Raw genomic sequence first — 26,673 nt, 5'->3', positions numbered from 1 at the left:
CCACAATGTCCTTTTTGTGAACTGGGGCCCAAACCTGCACTGCATATTCCAGATGTGGTCTGACCAATGCTTTGTACAGGCGCAGGATTATGTCTCCATCTCTGCAGTCTATTCCTCTTATTACAAGAATGTACTTTAATAGCTTCAGATATTGCAGATAAATACAACAGGTTGGGCTCTTCTCTCATATGGTCTATACCTCCTTTCTTCATGACAGGAGCTGCCTGTACTTACCATCCAGTGGTTTCCTTTTTTTCCCAGGTGGCTCCGTGGCCTCTGTTACATCATCCCCGCTTTCTTGCCGTGCTCTCTTCTGAACTTTAATCAGAGGCTCATCATCGCTGGCATCCTCGTCCTGAGAGAGGATAAAAAAAGAGAGAAGGTTATCAAATGAGAATGCCTACTGTACACTGTGTATGTAATTGGGACCCCATCTGGTGCTTCAAGCTCCTCATATGCAGCAAGTTCAAAGCGACTTGGATCCTGGAATATTATAAAGAACTTAGGTAATCACCTCTGCAGCTGATGGATAATGTGCAAAGGTGGGCGATCCTAAAGGACTGAGAGAGCAACGCGAACATTATGAGATCAGCCCAGACCATGAGGGTCCACACGAGGACAGCTGAAGGATGCCAGGCTTCTTTCAACCTAAAGAGGGCTATAACTGGACCCCTATAGCAGGGATCCCCAACCACTAGGCCAGGGACTGGTACCAGACCTTGCCGAACTACGACAGAGTCGTCCTTGTCAGCTGCAGTCTTTGTTGCGACAGGAAAGATCTGTGTCCTCTCTCCCTGCTCCCTCACCGACCGGTATGATGCAAGAAAATCTTTCCAGGTAAGGGAATTTTGTTTAAAAGAATGAATATTTTCTCTTAAAGTGATTTAATATTGATGATGATAGATCTCCTTGGTAAAGATTTGTTACCCTCCTGGGGTATTCTGAGATTCCGTCCTCCTCCGTAACACGAAACCTGATCTTTGATGCATGAAACGGAGAATATGAAAGTCACAGCCAATCAAAGAACAGGAAATGAAGGCAGACCGGTCAGAGGGACTCTGGAGGGGACAAAGTCTTGGCAAGGCTCTGCGGGTGCCCTGGCCGGGCTTTATCCTGGCAGTACTAGTCAGAGTTCATGCAGCGAGAGTCGTAGGAGGGCAACTCAAGCAAGAATATAAGAGGGAGCTGACAATTCTGTACTCAGGGGCATCGGGAGAGACTGATGAATGCTGACTACATGAGAAGGAGGGGAGGACGAAGCACCGCTGGCTATGCGCTATCCTGAAGCCTATTTATAGCACCAACTATCTAAGGAGACAGAAGTGAAAAAGATCCAGAGAGATGTAACCAAGCCGACTGCGCCCGGGGTGATTCCCATGAATGGCGTTTATCTTGTTATACGATTCATTCATAATGTCTGCGCGGTGCACGGATCACCCCAAGGAGACCAAAAGGTCATAAAAATCTATAAACACAAGTATGACACGATACGTGACCTGCCTCTGATACAAACTGCAAACCCCCCCACCCCCATTCCAGGGGCCGGCTGCTCCAATCTCCCCCACACCCCCATTCCAGGGGCCGGCTGCTCCAATCTCCCCCACACCCCCATTCCAGGGGCCGGCTGCTCCAATCTCCCCCACACCCCCATTCCAGGGGCTGGCTGCTCCAATCTCCCCCACACCCTCATTCTAGGGGCCTACTGATCCGACCCCCCCCCCCCTCGAGCCACCTGCTGCTCTAACCCCCCCCCCAGTGCACCTTAGTTCATTCCCGTCACCTATGATTCCTACATCTGCCCCCTCGTTCCTGCAGCCATGGTGTCCAATCTTTCATTTGCTGCTGTCCTCCCGCACAGCCCCCTCAACCCTCCCAATGTCCTGACCTCTTCATCATCATCACTGTGTGCCGTAGGGATGAAGGAGGTTAGAGGGTGGAGCCGGGCCCAGGGCAGAGGATGAGGGCATTAAACACTCCTGGAATAGTCTAATGGGGGGCAGCCCTGTATTGGAGGGAAGACAGCAGAATATAAAGACATTTTTATTGCCTAGATCTTTATTATATCCTGGACACAATTCCTTTATTACTCTACAAAAGCACAGACTCACCTTCCCTCCACCTCATACTTCTGGGTATGGAGAGCATGTGACACACCCCATGTGACAGAGCTGAACCAATCACATGGGGAGGATGCAAAGCCCTGTGTGGGTTATGGCACAGGAGACTTATGCACAAAGGGTCAAAGTGCTAGAATAATATGGGGGAGGGACATTCACCCTGCATGAATGATTCACACATATCATGGGGTGTAGGAATGGCGTACCTGCATCCTCAGCAGCTCTTCCTCCACAATCATCTTCAGGGTCCGGCGCTCCTCCGCGGTCAGAGACGATCGACCGCAATGATTTAGGAACTTTGTGCGCACCAGAGCCTGCGAGAGAACGCTGAACAATGGAGAAGATTCATTACAACATGGAATAAAGAGAACCGGTCATCAAACTTGTGACAATCATTATCAGCAATTATTCCTCGCCTTAGGTGACATGCCTCTCTGTTGGCCATAGCAACCAATAAAGGTATTTAATGTACAGCACTGCGTAATATGTTGGCGCTATAAAAAAAATCCTGTTTATTATTAATAATAAAAAAGGGGCAAATAGGAAGAGATGGAGGTTGCTATGGTAACACTCCAGCAGTCACCTGACATCTCTCCCCTGCCCTGTACATACATAAAGCAAGCAGCCCCTAGCAACCACTTGGTTGCTAGATGGGCCACAGGTGTACTCTTTTCAGGCTGCCCTGTCGTGACGTCATAAAACATCATTGTCAGCCCCCCTGAGAGAATCTGGGTGCTCCAGGACCCCAGTCCCCTCAGTCATGTCGCCCGGTGCCGCACCTGAGGTCCGGGCTGCCTTGAAAAAGCCTCCGGGTGAAGTGCCGCATCTCCCGCTCCAGCTCTCCCGCCATGTTTAAACCTCCAACCCCAGGGCCCTGCGCCCCGCCCACCCCACACGTATTGGCGGGGCAAGTAACGCAGCAACCAATACTTTCACTTTTTAGTGTAGGTTCCGCCCACAATCCCCTAGTTCGCTTCCCGCTCCGCCCACAGAGCTCAGTCACATGTCCCCGCCCCCGGAGCCATAATTGAGTGGGCTATTTCTCTTGTTATGTAAAGGGCTGCTGGTCTACATAAAAATGGCCGACGTACTAAGCCCTTTTGAGGGCGGGGCTATGAGAGGAAGTGACGTCATGTTACCACAGGAACCTACCAGGCTTGACTTCCTGTTACAGTAAGAACCTGTGTGTGAGGTGAGAGTTCCCTTATTGCAATATTTTAATTTCATTGTGACCCACCTGGGGACACGCAGCTCCTCCTTTATACCCAAATGGCCTCCTATGGTGAAAGCAGGCGCCTTCCTGTCATGTGTCTCTAGCTGGGAGCTCTGGAGATTCTGTGGGGAATCTCTGACCCTTCTGTGCCTGTTCTTTATGAGTTCTAATGGACTCTGGAGGTGCAAACCCTTCCTGTCAGGTCATGTGACTGGTAACCCGGGGCCCCTCTAGGCCCGCAGCATCCTGTTGTCTCATTGTAACTTTCTGCCTTTGTTATTCATTTTCGCAGGGCCCTGCGAGCTGAGGATGAACGGACAGGCGGACGGTGAGGTGGACTATAAGAGGAAATACAAGAATCTCAAACGCAAGCTGAAGTTTCTTATCTATGTAAGTCGCTGACTCGCTCAGATCATGAAGCCAAATAACCGGCAGCTTGTGCCATAGCTGGCTTTGTGGTTCACCTCCAATATGGTACCTAAAGGGATGCTGGGGGTTGTGGTCCTACAGCTCCAGAACTGATCATGTGACCTAAAGCAGTGGTCGCCAACCTTTTTGATTCCGTGAACCACTAAAATCACGGGCTCCTGACTCATGTGCGGGAGCCGGGTGTCAATCAAAGGGGGAGAAACCTCTGGGATATGGTTAGGGCTGCAGTGTTCAATCCAGATATTTTTATTTAAGCTGTGTGGGAAGAAGCTGTAGGTGGATGGCAGCCCCAGTATTATAATCCAGCTTTTCAGTAACATCCCAAAAACATCCTGGTGGTGCACCCAGCTAAAAGGAGCCAGGGTGATTACTGGGCCCTTCCATTCATTCTATAAAAAATACATTTATAAATCAGGACTGTCGCACTGTGGTGTAAATCTGTCCCTGCTGTGGTCTCTGAAAGTCTAATCCAGCAAAAGGGCAACCAAAAATGTCCCTGTCTCCTCATCTCGTTCCCTCTTCCACCTTGCTGGCTCCTTTCCTATTCCAGTCTCCCTCAGCGCTCCCACTCGCTCGTCTTTTTCTCTCTCTTTTAGTATTCTCCACAGAATTTTTTTTTTTTATCTGAGCGTGACCCAACTTTAAGGTAACCACTCAAAAACAGCCGGGTGGTTACTGAAAAGTGCTGGGTGGTGCGCCCAGCTAGAAGGGGCTGGAGAAATCGCTGTCTTTATTTCTCTTCTCCTCCTTCTCATCTTTTTTTTTTTTTTTTCTCTCCCCAGGAGCAGGAATGTTTCCAGGAGGAGCTGAGGAGAGCTCAAAGGAAGCTGCTGAAAGTTTCCCGGGACAAAAGGTAAATGTTGGTAGCGCTGATTCACACACTGAGGATTAAATTAAAGACAACAGACTGTTGATCCAGGGGACACACGATTTCCTCATGGAATCTGGAAGGAATTATTTTCCTTGTTGGAGTTGTACCAGGGTTTTTTCCCTTCCTCTGGACCAACTATGTGCATAGGGTTTTATATCTGGGATATATTTACTTCCCTAGTGGTTGAACTTGATGGACTTTTGTCTTTTTTCAACCTAACTATGTAACTATGTGTTCTGGGGGCAACTGTAAAATTTTTGGTTGTTTAAAAGACTTAAAAGATAATCTGCTCAGTGTAAGCCAAAAGCGGAGTGTCACCTATTGACCGTTGTGCTCTCTCCTCAGCTTCCTATTGGACAGAATCCTTCAGTATGAGAATGTGGATGACGACTCCTCAGGTATGATGGCGCAGGGATTTGAGTGGGCTAGTAGGAAGAATTGTAGGTAATATAAAGTTTTAGGAGACATTTCTCCTCCTCCTTTTTTTGCTCAGATTCTGATATGACGGCTTCATCGGAGAACAGTGATACAGAGGGAGGCCGGGACACCAGCACCCCCACAGCTAAGAGGTACGTCGGCTCATCTTCTGTGCTTGGCTGGTAATGTGAGAGGTTGTATTCTACAATCTGTTCTTATGTCCTTTACAGGAAGCGGAGCCCCTCGGCTGGTCCTGCCTCCCCACCACCTACATCATCATCAGCCTTATCCTTACACGCAACAGGAGGGTCTTACCTGAGCGCAGTAAGTACTACCCTCTTCTGTCATATGTAGCCTCTAAGTCTCACTCCTCCTGCTAACAGAATGACATGATGCACAGGATGAGCAGAGATACCTTAAAAAATTTGTAGAACTTTGTCCAGTAAGGTTTCTGATTACAGGTTTGAAGCACATTATCACATTCAGGATAAAGCACATTTGCTTTAATACCCAATAAGGTATTTTCAGACCCGGTGATATAATTATTGGTTTTTTGTTCTCATCTATTCAATGCAGGCAGATCATGACTAAAAACATAACAGCACCCTGATTCAGTATTCCTCTAAACTCTCCTAATGCAAGCCAGTATTCTCCCCAGAAATTTCTTTAAGCTGGGCGGGAAGAAGCTGTAGGCGGGTGCTGGCCCCCTGTATTATGACCCAACTTTTCAGTGACCACTCAAAAACAGCCTGGCGGTTACTAAAAAGTGCCGGGTGGTGCGCCCAGCTGAAAGGGGCTGGGGAGAACACTGCAAGCAGTGTGATTGCTTCTGAAAGCAGTTATGCAAATATAAAAATGCCTCAATGACACGGTGTGGAGTTTCTAGGTATATTGGATTTGCATGAAGACCACCTTAGTCCATGCCTACATGTGATGTTGAGCCACATTGATTGAAAGGATAATTAGTGAGAATTGCCAAGCTGTACAGGAAGGGGGTAGATTAGTTTTTTTTCCAGGGGTTGCTCGGAGTTACTGGAGCAGTTTGTTACTCTCTGGTCAGTTTAATGATCTTTTTCGGTAGCTATACAGGCAACATTCTTCCCAATGCCCAGCAATGTAAGAGGAATTCTTCCCACTGACCATCATGCTAATTTACTGTGAGCTGTGGATATATAGTAAATATAGCAGAGGGTCCCTGGCACCTCAAAAATATTCAGTGGTTCCCCCACGGTAAAAAGGTCAGGCCATACTGCTATAGATGATGCTGGATATCCTCCAGCCAGGAAATGAGGCAAAGCTCTCTGCAAACTCCAATGTGCAGTGTGCAGAGAAATAGGATTCATTTTTTTTGGTCCAGGAGAGGAGCCGGTACAACTGTGCAAGACTGAAGGGAAGGCTGGGGGCAGATTTTAATTTGCAGGGGGTCATTCATGTATATACCTGAACTAACTGTCATGAAAAATGAAGGATGTCTCTTATAAGATAACTCGGCTGCATTTCTAGCACAGGCAGGAGGATTTCTATGATTGTGTCATTCTGCCGGCATCTCAGTCTAGGAAATAAACCTAGATAATGTCTGAACAAATATGGCTCCATCTATCTGTAATCTTTTTATTATCAAAGTGTATGCAGTGGGAGAATTTAGGTGGGAATAGATACAGCAATTGAATGGTAGGAGGATATCAAAGGACCACCAAGTAATTAAACTTTTACCACTGGTCAGTTCTGAAGGGGTTCTGAATAGCACAAATACAGGTAAGTATTTGATTTCTATTTTTAGAGTTTTGTACTTTCCCCAAATGTGATTTTATGTATTTAAATTTGCTTTAAATAACTATACAGGTCCACTTAAAGCTGAACTCCAGACATCTACAAAAAGTCATCTCTATATTATAATATTTAGTGTAAGTACCAGAATTTGCTATCAGTCTCTTGTAGCTCTGGTAAAGCAGAACATAGATGGAGAAGCAGCAGAAAGGTCCAATCGGTTTGTGTGCTTACAAAGAGCAGTTTATTAACAAACTAAGTGATGAGCTTCATCAGTGTGCTGCTTCTCCTTTTACTGTTCATTCACAGTCTTGGGGATAGGACAAGATCTGTAGTTGCTTAGCTGCAGCAGAGTTCTGTAAATCCCTGTACTGAATGGACAAAAATCCTTTGTTTTTTTAAATTTGCTTTTGGAGTTCAGGTTTAAAGTGAAGAAATAATATTGATATCAGTGAGTCTTCAGGGTGGTCCTCATTCTTCTCCAGTCCCCCCTGAATTTTTTTTCTCCCTGGCTCTTTCTCTGACTTTCATCATCCCATCTCATGACTTGTGTTCTCTCCCCTCCACCTCTCCCCTCCATCAGATGAGCTCACCCCCCTACACCCCGTTCCCCTCGGAATATCTGGCTCCCATTCCCAACTCCACGCCCCCCAAAACCGACCGACCCAAGAGAGACAGAAAGAACCGTGGCATTAACCCCAAGAAGCCCAAGGTACTTGTGTATGAGTGAGCGGGTGAGAGCACTTGTGAGTGTGCCGATGTGAACGCCAACCATGGCGTTGCTGTCTTTTTTAATGTATTTTTTTTCTCTTTTTCTGTCTTCTTTTTCTACATTCTGATTTCCTTTCTCCCTGTCCGTAACCTCGCCAGATTCCTCTGAGTCCTCCCTCTAGCTGTGGCCTTCCCTTTAGCCCTCGTTCTTCAGGCCTTCCATCCCTTTCATCTTCGAGCAAGCACGCGCCGCCTCCCACCATCCTCAGCACTGTCCCTCAACAGATGTTCAGCGATGGCGGCGAGGGCAGCGGAGACGAGGGACCCCTCGATGGCGACGAAGAGGACGACTTGGTCATCGATATTCCTGAATAAAAAAAAGTGAGCAAAAAAGTTTTTGCTCACTTAACCCGTTCACAAGGACCCTTTTATTTCTATAGTCTATACAGAGGACTAGCGAAGAATTTTCTTCAATTTACGGATCTGCATCTAAATCTTTTTAAGGATCCTGAAACAAGGTGAAGTCCCTAAGGTCCACAAGGTCAAGTTTGGGGACACATGACCCATTATACCTACTGTATCTTCTAAATGTGGAGCCGGAGGTCAGGCCGTCTCCACTGAAGGGTTTAAGTAATTCTCCATTGTGGACAATTGTGCTCTTCCAACCCTGTGATTGGTGAAGACCCTTTTTTATTTATTTTTTTTTTTGTGTGTGTTCCACCATGACTGTGCCCTGATGTGCAACACCAGCTCAATAAAGACATGTTGTGACCAATATGGTGGAGGAAGCACGGAGCTTGGACCTCAACCTTACTGAACAGCCTTGAGATGAATGGGACAATCCAGCTCTTATACATCAGTATCTGACCTCACCCACTTCTCTAGTCTTGGGGAGCTGTACTAAATCGGGCCCCATGTGTTGGATGGGCCATCTATAGCGAAAGCAGGGGACATAGATGAATTATTTAGTTCTCTGTAATGGAGGGGTTTTGTACATCTGCACCAAAATCAGAAACCATAACTCGCCTGTAATCCATTTATTTGACATACATCGTCTGAGTCTGATTACATTTCCTGTCTGCCCTTCTCAGTATTATCAGTAGACAGTCTCTGACGGCAGTGTAAATGGTGCTCATTAATAAAAGTTAGGACAGCAGGAAGCCAATTTTTTTCCCATTCTTTACATTTCATTAAAAATGAATAGCTGAATCCTGATTGGTTGTTGGTGGAACGACATCACATGACTCTGCATCAGTTAAAACTGACCCAATGCCGTGTATGAAGTTGTTTTTTTTTCCTTTTATTGTGAAGCACCAACTTACGGATTTTAGGTTGTACTGCGTGCTGATTACATTACCTTCATGCCTTGTATCAGTTTGTAAACTAAAGTTGTTTTGTGAAAGAGCTGGTAAGCATTTTTTTTAATGATAGGAATATATTATTGATGTACTTAATATTTTAAGTAACTTTGTTACTATTTAAGGACTAATTCTTTGCAGAGGAAGAATTATTATTTAAATGTCCCGATGGTCTGCCTGTATGCCCTGTGGTTCCACACCATGCATCGGACACAGCCAGACGCAGCTCCTCCCCACCATCCCTCCACTGCTTATTGCCAATTACTGACTTACCATTCTTTGTTCTGTCTCTGTGTGGAGGCGGCCATCTTTGTAAAGAAGCAGTGCAGAGCTCTCATGTGAGATGCACTGGTGGCAGCATATTAGGCTCAGTCAGTGCTCCACCCAGAAATTTTTTTGAGCGGGGTGGAAAAAAATTGTAGGTGGGTGGCAGCCCCTGAATTTTCACCCAACTCTTCAGTAACCACCCAAAAACAGCTGGGTGGTTTCTGAAAAGTGCCGGGTGGTAGGCCCGGCTAAAAAGGGCTGGGGAGAACACTGGGCTCAGTCGCTAGCACTCTATCCTTTGCAATGCTAGGTCAAAGGTACAAATCAAGGCCATGACACTATCTGCATGGAGTTTATATGTTCTCTTTGGTTTTCTTCCACATCCCCCCAAAAAAACATGCAGTTAGGTTAATTGACTTCTCCTTAAAATTGCTCTTAGTTTCTGTTAATGACATATGGCTATGGTAGGAACATTAGATTGCGAGCAATGTCTTAGACCAGTGTTTCTCATCCAGGCTTTTGTAGACCCCAGGGTTCCACCAGAGGTTGCTAGGGGTTCCCTAAGATCAATTTGTACCTTACAGGTTAGTTTTACTGACCTCAATTATCTTTTTTGGCTGTCTCTAAAGAAGACATTCTTTCCAATGGACAGCAATGGATTTTTCTCACTGACCACCACACTAATGTACGGTGAGCTGTGGATATAGTTCTTATAGAAGAAATTTCATGAAAGTTATTTCAAGGGTTCCCCCATGTTAAAAAGTTCAGGAAACACCGACTTAGATGTTTTCATTCTGCAGATATACAGCTACTTTTAGGGAGATTTTAGGACACATACTACATTGTTTAGGGAACTACATATTTCTAGATATAGTATATATCCCCTTTAGCAGTGGTCCCCATCCTTTTGGAGCTTGCAGGTCACTAAATCTACGGACTCTGGACCATGCATGTGCGGGGAGCCGTGTCACTCAAAGGGGAAGAAATTTCCCCCAGAGTGACGTCATAATGTCAGAACCCACACACCTGCGATGGGAGAGTGGGGGGGTCATGTCTAGCCAGAGCCTCCGACCATGTCCCCTGTATGCATCGCAGGCTCAGGGCATACGGGGGACATGGTCTGAGGCTCTGGCCAGTGCGCCCTCCAAGCGGGGTCCATTTCCTGACCCCCGCTGGGGGTTGCACTGGTCAGTGCCGCGGACCACCGCTGGTCTCCGTGCTCTCGCTGTCCAGATGTCAGACCTGCCCTGTCATGCTGATCCAATTGCTTCAGTAATTTCTAGGTTACTTATTTGGTTATTGGCGTCAACACTGGTAACCTCATATTTCAAACAGAGCTTATTAAAAATGATATATTGCTAAAACTCCTTTGATGGGATCTCCAGGCTTGAGTTCCAGGCTTGGACATTTGCTGTGCTGATTACAGGTAATTCCCATCATCTACACCGAGTTCAAGGTCTGGGTTTCTGCCGTGCTCATTAAAAGCGTCTCTGTGCACAAGCTGTACCTACAATAAAAGGTTTCCATCATTCCTACATTTGGCTCTGTACACCTTCTGCACTCATTGTGATTTATTTAATTTTCCATTCAGTTGCCACCAAATGGGGTTTTTTTTTTCAGCAAGAACCACAACAAATGCAAAGTTCTGACCTTTTTGCACGTTGTCCATATTGGACATGCACTTGATGAATGTATTGTATGATTGGGTTTGTGAAGGTGCAATGCCTTGCAGGTCGGTGTAGATTCTGCAGCATATTCTGTGGGGTGTGCGAGAACACATGACTCGGACACAGAGCGGGTCAGATTTTTGCCTTTATTGAGTGCAGTTATCAGGAGGAGACTGTGACATGCAAATACAGAGTGTGCAGCCTCCATTACACCCCAATCCAAACCTGACACAAACAAACACAAAGCACAACCAGCCACGTGTCATCCGCGCCTAGAAAACCACCCAAACCCCTCTTCTAGATACTCGACCATCTCAATTCTTAGGTGATGGGCAGAACTGGCAACCAATGTCTCATTTGTTGTCTTGCTGGTTAAAAGTTTCTGAGCTTCATTAACCCCACCTCCAAGTTGGTTTTGACACTTCAGAACTTTATTAGTCATGATTTGTATATACCAGTTTCCTTTTCAGTCTTTTATAGCTTTACCATGCATGTTTCTACTGAAAGTCTTCAAGGTCATAAAATTTATCTAAAGCACAAAAGTTTGTTTTTATAACTTTGGATAGAATGGTGAGGGCCAAGGATCCCTCTTATGTTCTTACGGCTGGAAAGCAAAGGGGATGTGCAGAAGGTTGGATCTCTTCAGGCAGTTGGTGTTGCTGATTTAAGCGGCTGCAGGTCAGCACTTTGCGTCGGGTGGAAATGACCAGAAGCGAAACGAGTAAAGGCCAGGTTTTATTTTATTCATGTTCCAAAATTCCAATGCTTTTCAAGGAAGTGAAGGGTCCCCCTTCATCAGGGCTTGATCCTGTCCCACAACTCAACCAGCTCCTCAGGATCCCACCAATTCTCTTTCTCTCGTATATTTTGTTCAACAGTGCCAAGTCCTGATGAAGGGAACTCTAAGGTCTTGAAATGCATTAGCGTTTTATGACACCGGAGTTGAAATACAATAAATCTGGACTTTATATGTTTGCTTTTGGAACTTTCCTCCTCGCAACACCTGTGTTTTTTTATCCACAGGTGGAAATGATACCTCTTTATGTTTTGGGGTAGCTGGGACCCATTGTGACAGATAATCTAAAATGTTACAATTCTTGTTGTGTGCCCTGGCCAGGAAGTAAAGGGGCATCTCTCAAATGGATAACAAATGACAACAAAGAATTCATATGCTATGCAAAAAAATAAAACAATTTGGCTTCTATTATCCTTTAAGAAATCATTACAAAACATGTAACCTCTCCCTGCATTTCACTGACTCTGGGTTGGTTATTTAGAAAGCATTTGATTACAAGCCAACCAGCATTTGTAGAAGGTCATCAAAGACGGCCAACGTATTCTTTTTTACAACAAGTTTGCTATTAATTTTAACAATCTGACTTCATCTACGTGAGACCCATAATGAGCCCTGGAATGGCTTCAATGCAGAACAGGTTCACCTAAAGATCAAATTACTTTTACCCAAAGCAATTATATTTTGATGTTTGTAGTGCCGGAGATTAAAAGACAGAAATCGTGTTGGTTTCTAGGGGCAACCAGATATTTTGCCTTATTCACTTTTGATCAAGATTCCACAGATTACAACCGACTGACCTTTGAAGACGTTTAGCCCTCCGGCCTTCATTATAATCTTGCCTACATGTTGTAAATCCATACATTGCTATTAAAAATAAAAACCTTTTGCCTTGAGCTTTGTAAAGACATTTGTCCTTGAATTTGTTGAATGTCATTATAGAAACATGGGGATATCACATATAGAACCCGACAACATACAGGGGGCTCAGACACATTCAGCATCCATGTGTGATTTACCCTGAATGGGCTTCTCTATCTCCACCATCTGCTACATATCGCTTCAGAGATTGCAACTGGACCCACCATGCTTTCTGCCATCAACTCTTAACCAGCAAATGATATCCAAATAACCAGTTGCAGATTATACATTTAGGAAATGCAGGAATGTGAACAGGCCTCTTGTGCAAAGATTCTAAAACCAGCCCAATACCATTGACCATCGTAGGAGCCATGTTGGAAGAAGAAAGACTATGGGAAGGAACATTTCATACAAGGGGTTCAGTGCTGCCCACCTGAAAACCCAAAGTCCAGACTGTTATGCTTATCCTGTCTTCAACAAACAGACCTAGCATGTCGGACTGAATTCAGAAATCTTTGGGTTGCTGACTTAAAAGTGATAACGTCAATTTGTGTTTGCATGATGATTCAGCTGACCTTTTATTATCTGAACAGATTATAACCTTGTAGAAAGATCAGATCACATCATAAGATGCAAAAAATGTCACCTAAAGTATATTTAAACCAAAAATGTTTTTCATTTTATATAGATTGGGGTAAAGTTATTAGTTTTTAGACACAAAGGGAAGTGAGGAAAATCCTCTTGGTTTGTAGCATCTGTCCCCTGTGGCAGATTATTATTCAGCTGTTCCTGTTCACCAGGACAAAAAAAAAACATTTCTTGGCAAACGCTATGAAAAGCCGACAAGCGTTCTAAACTCTCACCACTCTATCCGGTAATAAAAAGCAAACAGTAAATTTGAGACATTTGGACTGCATTGGTAATGGCTGGCAAACTGGGCAATCCCCTCGGTCGAGCTGTACAATTGTTGGCCTTCACCAACAAGCCCTTCTAGTATCCACCATTATCCATTATCTGGTATCCAATCAACCAACAGGACAACCCCAGTGATACATTTGGAGAAGACGCAACCTAACTCTGCAATGTCTGAGAAGGTTTTCATTTATCAAGGTCGTGGTATCTCTACAATAGATATCTATATGCAGCTGGACTTATTTTGCAATGTTCAAGATGTTTAAGGCTGTGAGCTATGGCCACCCTAAAAAAACAAAACACAATTTCCTCCCACTCCCTCAGCTCCAGCAAAATTGTTAAATTTAAAGTATAGGTTCTAACACACACCAAGGGAAAGTTCAGACAGTGGGTGAGGTTGCAATGCAGTCAATGCTTCCTCAAGCCAAGGAACCGTGCCCATTGTTGAGATGCACCATGTAACGTCTCATCCATGACCAGGGGATGAATGAGGGTGGTAGGGATTGGATCCCACACCTGTTTGAACTTAGCCTACCAGTTATCTTAATCCACAACCCTTCAATAGCCAGGTGTCAGGTCCTCCAATGCTGGAATGAGGGTGGGTATTCCTAGGTACGCATGATGATCTTAATAGGAGGGATGGCCACAAAACTGGTTATCACAACTTAAACCATATGGGTGGAAGATCAGAGTGGCTTATGGTAATAGTAGGTGTTATGGAGTCAATATTGATCTTTAACTTAGCTGTGTTACCATCTGTACCCTGATAAGCAATTTGCACCTTCTGACATCTAACTTAAACATTGAATTCTTGTCCCAGAATGCACAGCACAATGGTGGTTGGAATCTTAATAAGGTATCAGGTATATCATTTTTTTCTCCAGACCCTTTTAGCTAGGTGCAGCACCTAGCACCATCCAAAAACAGCCGAGTGCTTACTGTAATGTCAGGTCACAATACAGAGTTCACCATTCAACTACAGGTTCCTCCCACCCAGCCTAAAAAAACTTACTGTATATGCCTAAAATGTAACCCTTCCAATCATTTTCTCGGACCATCAACACATCTGACTGACACCATAGTGCTTGGGTTAAGCTGGGTATAGATATTGGGGATTGTTACTGGCTGAAGAAGCCACCTGAATAACCCATGATTTTTCTTCAACATTGCAAATCAAGTCCAACTTTAACGTGACATCCACCAGCCAACTTGATGACTCCAATTTGCATTTCCAAACTTTAAATCAACACCCCACAGTCAGACTGAACATCTTATAAACTGTTGACTTTGGCCGAGTTTCAGAACAGTCATATCTTCACCCGGCCTGTTTTCTTTCACCAGCGACACTTGTTATAAACTTCGAAACAGAATAGTAATAAAATTACAAAAAACACGAGTTTGCATAAATGCAGTGCCTGCGTGCGTATCTTGAGCACTGACTCACACCCCAGTATACAAAAAACAGATCACGACCCCCCTCCCACCCACCTACCCTACCCCCAACCCTTTTCCCAAACGTACAAAACAAGTAGTCACAAAACAGTGAAAAAAGGAAAAAACGTGCAAAGAGTGAGTGTGTGGCATGTGTGCATAGCCCAGAGATGTGTGTGCATAGTTGTGTGTTGCATGGGGACAGCGACGCTTGGTGTATGTCACACACTTCATGTAGTCTGTCTGTAGTGCCGGCAGGGGATACATGTCATGTCTATGGTATTGATACCCTTACATTTAATCCATATGGTCTGGCATTATACTTGAAATGTGTGTAAGGTGTGCAATGTTCCATAGCTTTGCCTTGAAGGACTTGTTGGTTGTTAACACTGAGCTCAGGGCTTTTTGGAAGATCAAAATCCATCACAGAGATAGTTTATTCACTGTAGACCTAATCATCACTACTTATAAATGTTCCATTCAGCCCTGGTGACACAAATGGAAACTCAAACTTTTTCAAGGAAGAGCTATGACTATCACAATGCAATTTTGTGTAGTTGTTGCTACTCCTAGTGAAAGACAACTGAACTATCGATGTGTTTTTTTTTTACTGAGGATGAACAAACAGCATAGGGATTAAGCCCAGCAAATTCTGGAGAACTATAAAGAATAGAAAGAATATATACCACATGGCAAAGGTGGACACCTGACTATCACACTTACTTATCTGGCCAAATGATGTTTTAGGTAGACAACTTTGCCAATGCTACCAAAGACACTGTAGACAATCGTTCTCCTTCAGCCTTGTGGTCACAGCTTGTTGAAGACCCTTTTCTGTTCCACCATGACTGTACTCTGTGTACATAACCATCTCCATGAAGTCATAGCATGACCAGTTTGGTGTAAAGGAACTTGAGTGTCCTTCACCAACCTCAACGCTGCAGAACACCTTTGGGATGAACTAAATTGGTGAGCCAGGTCTTCCTATCCAACATCAACACCTGACCTCACCAATGGGACAAATTACACACACCCCCTAAAATAGTTTACAAAACCGTGCCAGAAGAGTGGAGGATCTGAAAGCCAAGGTGTTGGAAAGAAGCTGCTCCACCATAATACCTATGGTTTCAGGGATGGGACGTCCAGCTTTTTTAGTAGAAGGGAGAATGGTTAAAGCTTCTGCCAAGACTCCCCAATGCGGTCACAGAATGAAATGTCAACTTTTATCAAACACAAACATTTTCTATTTAATAAAAAAGCCTTTAAAGCAATATATTATCATACCAACAATGTGTCCACCACTTATACCAGAATCTGCCAACTCTTGAAACCAACTATCTCTGTGGTGAAGGCAACTCCTCATTACGATGGAGGATCCCTCTAATAGCCCTGGGTGCAGTGTCCAAACCTTGGGGGTATGAGCCTTGGTTTACTCCAGCTGACTGGCAGCAGAAGCAGCCAATGAAAATGTACAGGTGAATGGGCTAATATAAGGAGGACGTAGTTGTCAGGGGAGGGCTAATACCTGCTACAGGAGATGACCGTGCTGAAATTAGGGGAAGCCTGTGGCGAAAAGCCCTGAATCCAACATTTTTCATGTTCATGGTGGACTATATTGTCCTGCTGAGGTACTAATGTGTAGCATGAAATTCTGTATAATTATCTGCAGGAGTGGTTGATTTATCTGTTTTATTGGGTGAGCTTTGACCTCTAGTAGGTCACCTTGGGTGGACATCTGTCCCACCTTCCAACCACTCATCAGTAAGTGACCACATTCTCAATTTTGGAACACACGGGAAAGGAATTCTAGAAAACAAGATTTAAAGTGGTGATTTTTTAGAAGCCTACATCTACTCCATCTGAGATTGGGCACACACATAAGTGTTTATGGCTATAACATCGCTGCATAGTAAATCAAAGGAACAAGCTGATTCCTCTGGTACGTCTTTCCTGCTTGTTTGAACTGCTGATGGAGGTGCCAGCGTGCAAATACTGGGACAAATACTGATCAGAAGCATAAGTGTTTACTTAGGTGCCCGAGGCCTTAATACGGCCATGTGCTTGTAAGAAAAATATTGATTCTGCAAGGTTTGTGGAGGTTTGTACATTAATACTGACAAGGAACTGCCTGCCTGCTTCATAATTCTCTTCCACCATTATTGTTACACATTGGGGACACCGTTACTGACTATTGAAGCTTCCTGAATAACTTCTCTTCTAAACACCTTCCATTTGGGTTCCTAGTGCCTGAATTTAGTTAGAACAGCGGAATTGCGCATGCACAGACAGTAAGTGCAATGCAATCAGCTTGGCTGGGGAACAGCACCAATCACTGTGCTCTTTTTCTGGACTTTGGTATTGAGGTAATAAAGATTTTCGGCAGTAAAAAAAATAAATCTTAATGTATTAAAATGTAACAAGTGGCTATCTGAGGCTCTGTTGGAAAGATTTCTGATTTATTCAGACAGGAAGGTAAATCAATATGGCAGCCCGGGAAATCAATGCTTTTCAATAGAGAAAAGAATAGCTGAAAGTGGAATCATTTTTGCAGCTGTCTACCTTTTCCATATTTGCTGCCCTTTACCCTGGCATCCCAATGTCCGATAAAAGAGGAAGAATCCAGCAAGTACAGAGCCCAGTGCAACCAAATGTAAATAATAATTTCATAATGTATAGGATCTAAAATTGGCCTTTGTTACAGATCAATAATTGCATTCCCAGCCCAGAGGGGCGTTGTCACTCATCGGCCTCTTTATGTTTCCGATATGATTAAACGCTTGGAACAGCTTGACAGATCACTTACAGATTAGCCGCACTGAGCTGTCATGGGAGCTGGCTGCACCGGGGCCTTGTTAAATCCAATTTATAAATGCAAATCACAGATAATTAGAAAAGAAAAAGCCAAGCTGGCTAATCCACTCCAAAGAGCAGAGAATGTTAAGAACGGGGCCAAAGAGGAAGCCGGGGCCTGGGAGATTAGAACATTAGCTATGCTTCATCTGAGGTGGAATAATATTAGGTTTACATTTAGTTGCACTGGTGACAGGAGGCTGCTAATTGCTACCTTGCTTTGTTCTGTATAAAAATGGAGATTTGTACCTCCTATGTGGCAGATTTAGGGGATTTCTATATGGGGAAAGCAGATTCATCTCTGCTGGGTTGAAAGCAGGTCTAGATACGCCCATGGTACTATAATACCACCTATGTATTACCTTAGGTAAAGGATACGTAAAATCAAAGATCCTTCTATAAAATGGTGAAATATGAGCAAGGGAAAGATAGTTCTTGTCACTGGGCTAAATTGGAAAATAAGCAAACATGTCTATTGAGGTGTTGGGTTGGCTATAGTGGAGCCATGTTGCCAAGCATTGACAATGTATGTTAATGTGTTGCCCATAGAGCAGCCTTGTGTGACATTGGCAGGTGTGTTGGGTTGTCTTTTGAACAGTTGGGTTGTAGTAGACTGGCAGCGTATGTTGATGTGTTGGGTTAGCCATAGTGGAGCCATGTTGCCAAGCATTGATAACGTGTGTTGGGTTGCCCATAGAACAGCTATTGTTGGGCATTGATAGATGTGTAGACATGTTGGATTGCCTTTTGAACAGTTGGGTTGTAGTTGACTTGCAGCATATGTTGGGTTGGCCATAGTGGAGCCATGTTGTCAAGCATTGATAATGTATGTTAATGTGTTGCCCATAGAGCAGCCTTGTGCGGCACTGGAAGGTATGTTGACATGTTGGCTTGCCTTTTGAACAGTTGGGTTGTAGTAGATTGGCAGCATATGTTCATGTGCTGGGTTGGCCATTCCAAAGCTGTCGTGGCACATCAATAACTTTTATTTATTAGACCTTAAAGCAGCTATGTTGGACACTAACTGATGTGTTGACATGTTGGCCTTTTGAACAGTTGGGTTGTATCAAACTGGAAGCGAATGTTGATGTGTAGGATTGGCCATGCTGAAGTCATTTTGCAATGCATTGAAAGCATGTGTTGTGTTGGCCATAGAGCCGCCATATTGGGCATAACTGACTTTATATAATTTGAAGTATTGAGTTGGGCAGTTTTGCAGTCTGTGTCAATGTTATGCATAACGTACAATGCATGTTGACATGCATTGGTCATAGAAAAGGTATGTTTGGCATGGAATATTGATGGGTTGGGTTGGTATAGATTATTTTGGCATTAATGGCAATGTATGTTGGATTGGACATGGAGGAACCAGTATGTTGACTGGTTGTATTGGATAAAGCAGATTAATGTTTTTCAGTGGATGTTGATGGGTTGGGTTGGCCATAGCGCAGCCAATGTGTGGTGTTTGTTGAGTTGGCCACAGATTGTATGGAACAGGCAATGTGTTTTGTATGTTGGGTTGACCATAGAGCAGACATCTTGTACTGAACAGGCAATGTGTGGTTTATGTTGGTTTAGCCATAGAGCAGCTATCTTGTATTGAACAGGCCATGTGTGGTGTATTTTGGGTTGGCCATAGAGCAGCCATCTTCTATTGAACAGGCAATGTGTGGTGTATGTTTGGTTGGCCATAGAGCAGCCATCTTTTATTGAACAGGCAATGTGTGGTCTATGTTGGTTTGATCATAGAGCAGACATCTTGTATTGAACAGGCAATATGTGGTGTATGTTGGGTTGGCCATGGAGCAGCCATGTTGTATTGAACAGGCAATGAGCAGCCATCTTGTATGGAACAGGCAATGTGTGGTGTATGTTGGGTTGGTCATAGAGCAGCTAGGTTGTGCACAATTACCATGGATTGTGTATTGACCTGATTCAATTTCTTTGTAGAACTGGACTAATATTCCCAACCGTTCGGATAAATTCTTTTTACCGGCTGGGAGTTTCCCATCTAAAGAAACAGAAAAGGGCTTGAGAAGAAACGGACATCTTCTTATAACATAGACAATGAACATGCCTATCCCTCCAGAGTCATGAGGCTCTCGGCGTCGGCCATCTTGGCTAAGCCCGCGGCATGAAATTTTCACCTCATAGACAGAAATGCGTTGAGTGATGTGAGTGCGCAAGTGAGTGTTGCCTGCCCTCGGCCCTTGTTCTTCGGCTTTTTTCCGGCCTAGAAGAATATGCATTTCTCAGTCGGTGTAGGTGGATCCCGGGAGCTCATTGGTGAGCGTGTGCCAATGTTCTGCCCTCTGATTGGTGGAAGAGAGACACTCCATCCAGTGCTTAAGACACTCCCCTTTGGCATTTACTCCCAGGGTTACGCCTCCTGTAGAAAAAAAAGTGTGAGGGTTTCAAAAGGGTAAGGAGCGCTTAGTGGGGGTTGGCTATCAGCCTAAATGGGAGGGATAAATATCAAGCACCCTTCCTGGGAAAACGCTGCTTTAGGTTTCCTCCAGTGCTGCTCACACCAGAAGCCTAAGACTTCCAGATGCTTCAGTTTGTACCCCATCATCAAGCATCACCCAATGACTAATGTATTTTGCCTTTTTACCAATCCCCATGAATATATTAGCCCTATGTCATAAGCATCGCCAGTGCTGTCATTTCTTACCTATGAAGTCGTTGGATTTCCCCAAGTCATAATCCCACACTGTCACTTCCAGGCTTCTCTTCTGAAGCTCCATTAGGCAGATTTTATAGAAAAATTCCTGGCCAATCAGAAAAGGGGAGATATGATTTTAACCAATAAGAAAGCAAAGACAAATGTAGGCCCCACCCATGAGGAACCTCATAAAGCACATATAAGGGCATTTTATTTTAGGGTCAGATAAACAAAAACAGAGAAACCTAAGAATCTACTTCTTTCAACTGAAATAATGATTTGGGGGGTGCACAATGCTCCAGACCCCTTTACCTCATTAAATTCGGGGTTCAGTGTTTTCTTTTTTACGGCTGTTTTGTGCTTGGACTTTTTCTCCACGTCCGGCTTCAAGTATCTGCAAAGGAATACAGGAGGGTTAAGATCTGGTGGAGGGGGTCACAGTTAAAAATGTGGGGGGTGGATGATGGTGCTGCTTTGTCAGGTTGGACAGTTTGAGGTCTAATATTAAATGTTTCACCCAAGATTCACCCAAAATTTGAGTCAATAGAGAAAATGTGCGAATCAACTGTTACTCATCCTTCATATATTTTCTTATTTAATCCAATGTAAAAAATGAAAGCATTTTGGGTGAAAGCATCTATAAATAGACCCCTCTGTCATTCTACCCACCATTTCCTTACACTGCCCCTAGGGGGCGACTCATCACACATTCTGAGCTCACAGTACTCCAGTAATTATATTATGTGAGTGCCCCCCACCCATGCAGAATTTTTGTGATGTCACTGGACCGGGATAAAGTGTCGGGGGTGGCGGGAAGGACCACCAAAGGGACAGCCCCGGCCTGCATTGTGCTATATTCCATGTGCTGCCCCCCTCTGCCCTGCCTGCCGCACAGCTGTCTCCTCTGCACCCCTTGGGAAGCCAATCTGCAACTAAAAATACAACACCTTCCTCCCCGGGGGACGCAGATGACACCTGTGCACGGAATGCTCACAGTTCCGCCAAACTGAGCGGAAAGTTTGGACACATTTCTGGCTGCACTGACGACAAATAATGATTTATTACGGCCAAAGGAGAAATAATTAACCCTGCATGATAACAGTGCCAATTACAGACTGCATTGAAAGTCTCTGTGATGGGATGACAACATTGAAGCAGAACTGGGAGACAGACATGAAGCGTTGTCACTGTAACAGGAAGAATAAAACAACACAAACCTGTTGTGATCGCTGAAGCCAGCAGGGGGAGGCAGTGAGTGCGGCGGGATGCATAGTGCTGCGTTCTTTATTTCTACACATGTATGAATGTTGGTTATCGACCCCGCTAGTCCCTCGCCCCCTCACCACCGCCGCCAAGGTTATTATTGCATCTCCGGATGCACCACAGGAATTTTATTTAATATAAGTCTGACACGTCGGGGCTGATCCGCCAACGCAGGAAATGCGGCTTGACAAGCAGAGCACGGCCTTTAATATGGAGAAACGTCAATATTTCCATCTCCAGGATTGGGGGGTCACTGAGTGGCAGAATCAAGCGTGAAACACGGTGTATAGAGGGGGCACTAATGAATGCTACACCCAGGGGGGGCAGCCAGGATATGACCCCAGGGGAAATCAGGGCAAAGTAATGAATGTCAGATGAGAAGGATGCGGATTTGTGTGACACTGAGGTAGGACCTGATTAATGTGACACCCAGCAAGGGGGCGCTAATGAGTGTAGCTGCTGGGGGCAACTAATTAATACGATGGATTGGAGGAGCAGAGGGGACACTAATTAATGTGACAAACAGAGGGGTCTGCGAGGGGCACTAATGAGTATTACACAGAGGAAGACTGGGAAGGGGGGGGAATAATTACCTTGATGGGCAAAAAATTGGGGGGGAATTTTAATGAGACACCAACAGGGCCTGAAAATTGGAATTTAAAAAGGGTGATACAAAGGGGGCATTATGTGCAATGGCTGGAAGGACAGTAATTATTGTGACACACAGGAAGCTGAGGGGGACACTAATTTAAGCGACACATAGGGAAAAAGGGGGACACTGATGACTGTGACACAGTGAGCTGAGCAGAACCAGATGATTGGTTGCCTGCCCGCCTACTCCATCTTGCCCTTTGCTGGCCCATATTTTAGAAAAGCCCCCTGGGCAGCTTGGCCCTCGGACACATGTGCGTGTGAACTGTGCGGCCTACACGGCTCCGTCTATAAATAACCGTCTGCGAGTGAGCCGAGCGTCAGCTGCACCTTGGCACGCTGCCTGAGTCACATGACCCCCAGGTGCCGCACAATGCAAGTGGGGGGGGGGACACCAAGACTGCAATTAAGTCCATGAGTAAGGGGGGTGAGTCAGCGACTATTACAGGCCCCTCCGTCATTGCCGGCACCATATATGGCACCATGTGGGGGCGATCGTTCGCGGGGAATTAAAGGAGGGTGGGGCTCCTTGCAGCGTCCTCAATGAAGCTGGTGGTGGGGGGGGGGCTAAGGATTGGGGTATCAGATGGGGCAGATACATGTTGTTGGGTTTCAGTTATAGGTGGAAAATGATTGTATCCAGCTCAGCTCGATAGGGGACTCTGATTGGAGGCATTGTGTGGGGGGTGGGGCTAGTTTGTACCTAATAACTCCCCCAATCAGGGCGGTGTCACCGCTCCTATTTCAAACCCTGACTACCCCTCCCACCACCCATAAAGTTTCTGTATTCAGCCGAAATACACTTTAACAAATGTCTGGTATCGATTTTTTGCTGGCAGATCGATGGCGGTAATATCTGCCCACCTCAGGACAATAGCCGGGATTTATGAATCCTTGCTGTGTCCGCAGGGGGGTCAGAGGTGAAGTTTTTAATAGACAGTGGAAGGGGGGAGAGGAAGTGCTGGAGGATTATCCCATCCGTGGGGTCGCTGGTGTCAGACTTGGCTGCATCAGGTAATGATAGAAAGAAAAGAGAGGTAGGAGCGTGCACCTGTGCACACCCCTCACTCAATTTATATAGAACGTAGATTGACGTACGCTCATCTCCATTTTCAGCGAGGAGACCAAAAATAGGATTGGACGATGGAGAATTTGGGAGGCTCCGGCCTGTGCCCCCACCAGCTCAGCCATGGGGCTCCCATAGAATAAAGTTACAGGGATTCCTATTAGCAATCAGCCCCCGCCTGACGTGTGTGTGTCTTTAATTCACCCGCGGAGACAGCGCCGTCATTGGAATTCATTATCACATTTCACCTTCGCTTGGCACATGTGATTAACGACGTGACGCCCAGAAGCTGAGGATGGAAATAACAGTCTGAGCTGCTTTATATAGGTGTGACATCACTGAGCCGGGGGAGGGGGGTGACACAGCCAGGGTCACAATCTTCTAAAATGTACCAAGAACTTGGATACAATGTACTGATATATAAGAAGCCCTGGTGTGTGTGACCCATCCCCTAAATTTCAGGAGCCCCTTCGACAATGGTGGCTATTGGCAATTGGCAGTCCTCTGCTCTCCGACACACTTTGTGCCATCACCTGGCCACACCCACACTTTCACCTTTTCCCATTATCCTCTGCTGTGTGACACACCTGTTGCCATCACCTGGCCACACCCACACTTTCACCTTTTCCCATAATCCTCTGCTCGCCGACACACTTGGTGCCATCACCCGGCCACACCCACACTTTCACCTTTTCCCATTATCCTCTGCTCTCCGACACACCTGGTGCCATCACTTGGCCACACCCACAGTTTCACCTTTTCCCATAATCCTCTGCTCTCTGACACACCTGTTGCCATCACCTGGCCACACCCACACCTTATCCTTTTTCCATATCCCTCTGCTCTCCGACACACCTGGTGCCATCACCTGGCCATACTTTCACCTTTTCCCATAATCCTCTGCTCTCCGACACACCTAATGCCATCACCTGGCCACAACCACACATAGCCATCCCCGGAGTGGGTAAATACCCAGCACTGGGAGTACTCACGTTTTGACGTAGGGATCTGAGAAGCCGTTGACGTCCATGGCAGCGAGGTGAGCGCAGCGTACGATCCCCACCACCAATCCGCCCCGCTCGGTGCTGTACATCAGAGACAGAAGGATTCTCCCCCTCTCCTCCAACTCCCACTCCTGGCAGCGCTCCAGCTGTGGACACAGGGAACAGCACGTCATTGGCTGGAAGGAGACATGCCTCCATGGCTATAACCAATCAGAGACTTTCCCGCTACAATTCAGAGAATGTCGGCCAATCATATCACTTCCATGCTCATCATAGATGGCAAAGCCTCGCCCTGTGCAATGGTCAGGTATGGGGCAAGAGAAATGGTGATCCCAATGTAGACACCCCAGGGAATATTTATTAGGGGCCATTGTCAGATTCACCCAAGATTCACCAATGAATAATTATTTAGATCCAAACCTGATCAATAGAATCTCTTAACCTACCACATAATTAAGTCATTTAATAGTTTTAAATCCAAAGCTTTCACTATAATAATCCCTGGTGATCCTGCCTTATTCCGGCACTTGAGAAATTGTTCAAATTTGTGCTCTGGCGTTGTCACCCTGTCACATGTTTCCAATGGAGACTATGAGCAGCCATTGGTCAGGCGTAATTCATTATTTTTAGAAAGCCGGTCCAGGCCGAGGATGGGCAGAGGATACAGGAGGAAGAGGCTGCATTGAGGATGGAAATTGTATTTTTATAGTGTGCAGTGCATTGAGAAGACGGATGATTCCCCCTCTATGAATGGGATTCATTTCTTTTCATGATATATTCATATTCCATTCACTGTAGTCACCCCGTTGGCTTATGTTGGTAGATTCAGCCCCCTGAGGTCACAGACGCACACTTGCCATTGTTCTGCCGGCATGCTGGGAACATTCACCGCGCAGAACACGACGTGCGCAGCCAAGGCCATCGCTAGAAGCATCGCATTATATATCTGTGCTGAGTGCTCAGCGCCTCTGCCCATCCCCCGCAGGTGGGGAAGATGGGATATTACGGGGGAGAATGGAGACATGTGTCACCTCACCATCAGAAGGAGTTGTGGGAATTAGGAATAAATGTCACAAGAGAAAAGAATGAATAATAATGGAGGGCATCAGAAATTGTTACATTGTTTTAGGACTGTAACGGCGCCCCCTCTGGTCAGCTGGATCCATTGTTTCATTATTTATATATCTGATTGTACTCCCAGTGACAACATTGTGGGGTCTCTGTGCTTCTCTGTGCAATGCAGGCAGATTGTGGCTGGTGGGCGTGGCCTGTAAATGGCTCCCTGAAATCATTATGCACCTGTCCTCAGTACTTTCACAAGCAGTGGGAGGAGTTATGCAAATTTCAAAATGCCTTGATAGGTGTATGTCAGTTTGGGAGAATGGGTGTTCCCAGACAGGCTGTATTTGCATACAGACCACCTAGGGTAACGCCCACATGCCATACTAAGGCTCCTTCGGGGGCGGGGCCAGTCAGGGTGAGGAGGGAGGGGCTAGATGATGCTGGTTATCCTCCAGCCAAGTGAATGCTGCAGTTTCTAATGCACATTTTTAGAAGCTCTAGCATAGGGAGGTGCAAAAGGTGCCAAGTTGGGTGGGGGGCCCTACGTCAGCACTGAATGGGGGCCAACATATGGCTACATTTGCCATCATTCCTGTCTACTGTACATTCACTCCATAGCATTTCTCAGGATGGGATTCCTAATGGTGACAACAGCAGACCATGTGTGCTAAAAAGACAACTTGTAGTCACCATTGGAAGGCCGGTGACAACACACAAGCACCGCTGGGAAACAGGAACAGTGTTGTCACCCTGAAGGGACCTTAATGGCAGGATCACCAGCTGCAGATTTAAACTATTGAAAAGTAATAATCCTATTAGATTTCAGTGATGGAGTTGTTTACGTTTTTGAAATTTGACCCCAAGTGGAGCTCTCCTTTAGCCCCCACCTTTTCCTGCAGATGATCTCACCTCTTTGAGGTAACACGAAATCCCTCGCAGAGCGGCTGACATTGAGGAAGGAGAGGCCAGCTGGGAGAAAAGGAAACAGAACAAGAATCAGTACCGACACTTCTTATGTAAGGCCTCCGCTGCGTCTGCTGAGTCCCATTAGCTACTCTCCTTCCTCTGCTAGGAGCTGTCCCCCCGGGGGTGCTGAAAGTCCTCCAATCCCAGGATGTGAGCTCGCTATTCATACCCAGCTCTCCTCATATTCGGAGCTGTCCCCGCTGCCGGTGCTGAAGTATGAGCTATCCCTGCTATTACCACCGATCCCCACCCAGGCTCAGGAAGTCCCTAATCCCTCCTGATGGGCACTTTCCTTTCAGGAGATGTCTGGGTAATACATATCACCAGGCTCC

The 26,673-nt window shown here is 45.5% G+C and overlaps 3 protein-coding genes across 4 annotated transcripts in view; 1 reads left to right on the top strand and 2 right to left on the bottom strand.

Moving 5' to 3' along the window:
• Nucleotides 1-3,029, bottom strand: part of HIRIP3 (HIRA interacting protein 3) — an 11,416-nt gene extending 8,387 nt beyond the window's left edge. The window contains exons 1-3 of the mRNA XM_072417194.1: nucleotides 2,897-3,029; nucleotides 2,324-2,444; nucleotides 235-355 (exon numbers count right to left, since the gene is read on the bottom strand). Of these exons, the coding sequence (XP_072273295.1) occupies nucleotides 235-355; nucleotides 2,324-2,444; nucleotides 2,897-2,967 (313 nt within the window). The 5' untranslated portion in view covers nucleotides 2,968-3,029. The remainder of the gene's footprint in view (nucleotides 1-234; nucleotides 356-2,323; nucleotides 2,445-2,896) is intronic.
• Nucleotides 3,030-3,258: 229 nt separating this feature from the next.
• INO80E (INO80 complex subunit E) lies at nucleotides 3,259-12,520 on the top strand. 2 transcript variants are annotated; one of them, XM_072417193.1, is made up of 8 exons: nucleotides 3,259-3,309; nucleotides 3,623-3,720; nucleotides 4,542-4,612; nucleotides 4,976-5,028; nucleotides 5,124-5,199; nucleotides 5,278-5,371; nucleotides 7,398-7,526; nucleotides 7,685-12,520. In XM_072417193.1, the coding sequence occupies exons 2-8, from the start codon at nucleotides 3,640-3,642 to the stop codon at nucleotides 7,898-7,900; spliced, it is 720 nt and encodes a 239-aa protein (XP_072273294.1). In that variant the 5' UTR covers nucleotides 3,259-3,309; nucleotides 3,623-3,639; the 3' UTR covers nucleotides 7,901-12,520. The 2 variants fall into 2 exon arrangements, with proteins under 2 accessions (XP_072273294.1, XP_072273293.1); XM_072417192.1 differs by lacking the exon at nucleotides 3,259-3,309 and adding an exon at nucleotides 3,371-3,512.
• A 6,978-nt stretch (nucleotides 12,521-19,498) lies between these two features.
• Nucleotides 19,499-26,673, bottom strand: part of DOC2A (double C2 domain alpha) — a 31,022-nt gene continuing 23,847 nt past the window's right edge. The window contains exons 7-11 of the mRNA XM_072417191.1: nucleotides 26,285-26,344; nucleotides 24,302-24,459; nucleotides 20,642-20,723; nucleotides 20,339-20,435; nucleotides 19,499-20,053 (exon numbers count right to left, since the gene is read on the bottom strand). Coding sequence (XP_072273292.1) covers nucleotides 19,917-20,053; nucleotides 20,339-20,435; nucleotides 20,642-20,723; nucleotides 24,302-24,459; nucleotides 26,285-26,344 — 534 coding nt within the window. The 3' untranslated portion in view covers nucleotides 19,499-19,916. The remainder of the gene's footprint in view (nucleotides 20,054-20,338; nucleotides 20,436-20,641; nucleotides 20,724-24,301; nucleotides 24,460-26,284; nucleotides 26,345-26,673) is intronic.

The sequence above is a fragment of the Pyxicephalus adspersus genome, chromosome 7, assembly GCF_032062135.1.
Source record: "Pyxicephalus adspersus chromosome 7, UCB_Pads_2.0, whole genome shotgun sequence".
Taxonomy (NCBI): Eukaryota; Metazoa; Chordata; class Amphibia; order Anura; family Pyxicephalidae; genus Pyxicephalus; species Pyxicephalus adspersus.
This window is presented reverse-complemented; position numbering and strand designations above follow the sequence as displayed.

Bases quoted from the DNA above. Each gene is read 5' to 3' on its own strand.
- INO80E (XM_072417192.1), top strand. The intron at 5,029-5,123 runs GTATGATGGCGC...TTTTTTGCTCAG, and splicing joins TGTGGATGACGACTCCTCAG to ATTCTGATATGACGGCTTCA. The intron at 5,200-5,277 runs GTACGTCGGCTC...TGTCCTTTACAG, and splicing joins AGCACCCCCACAGCTAAGAG to GAAGCGGAGCCCCTCGGCTG.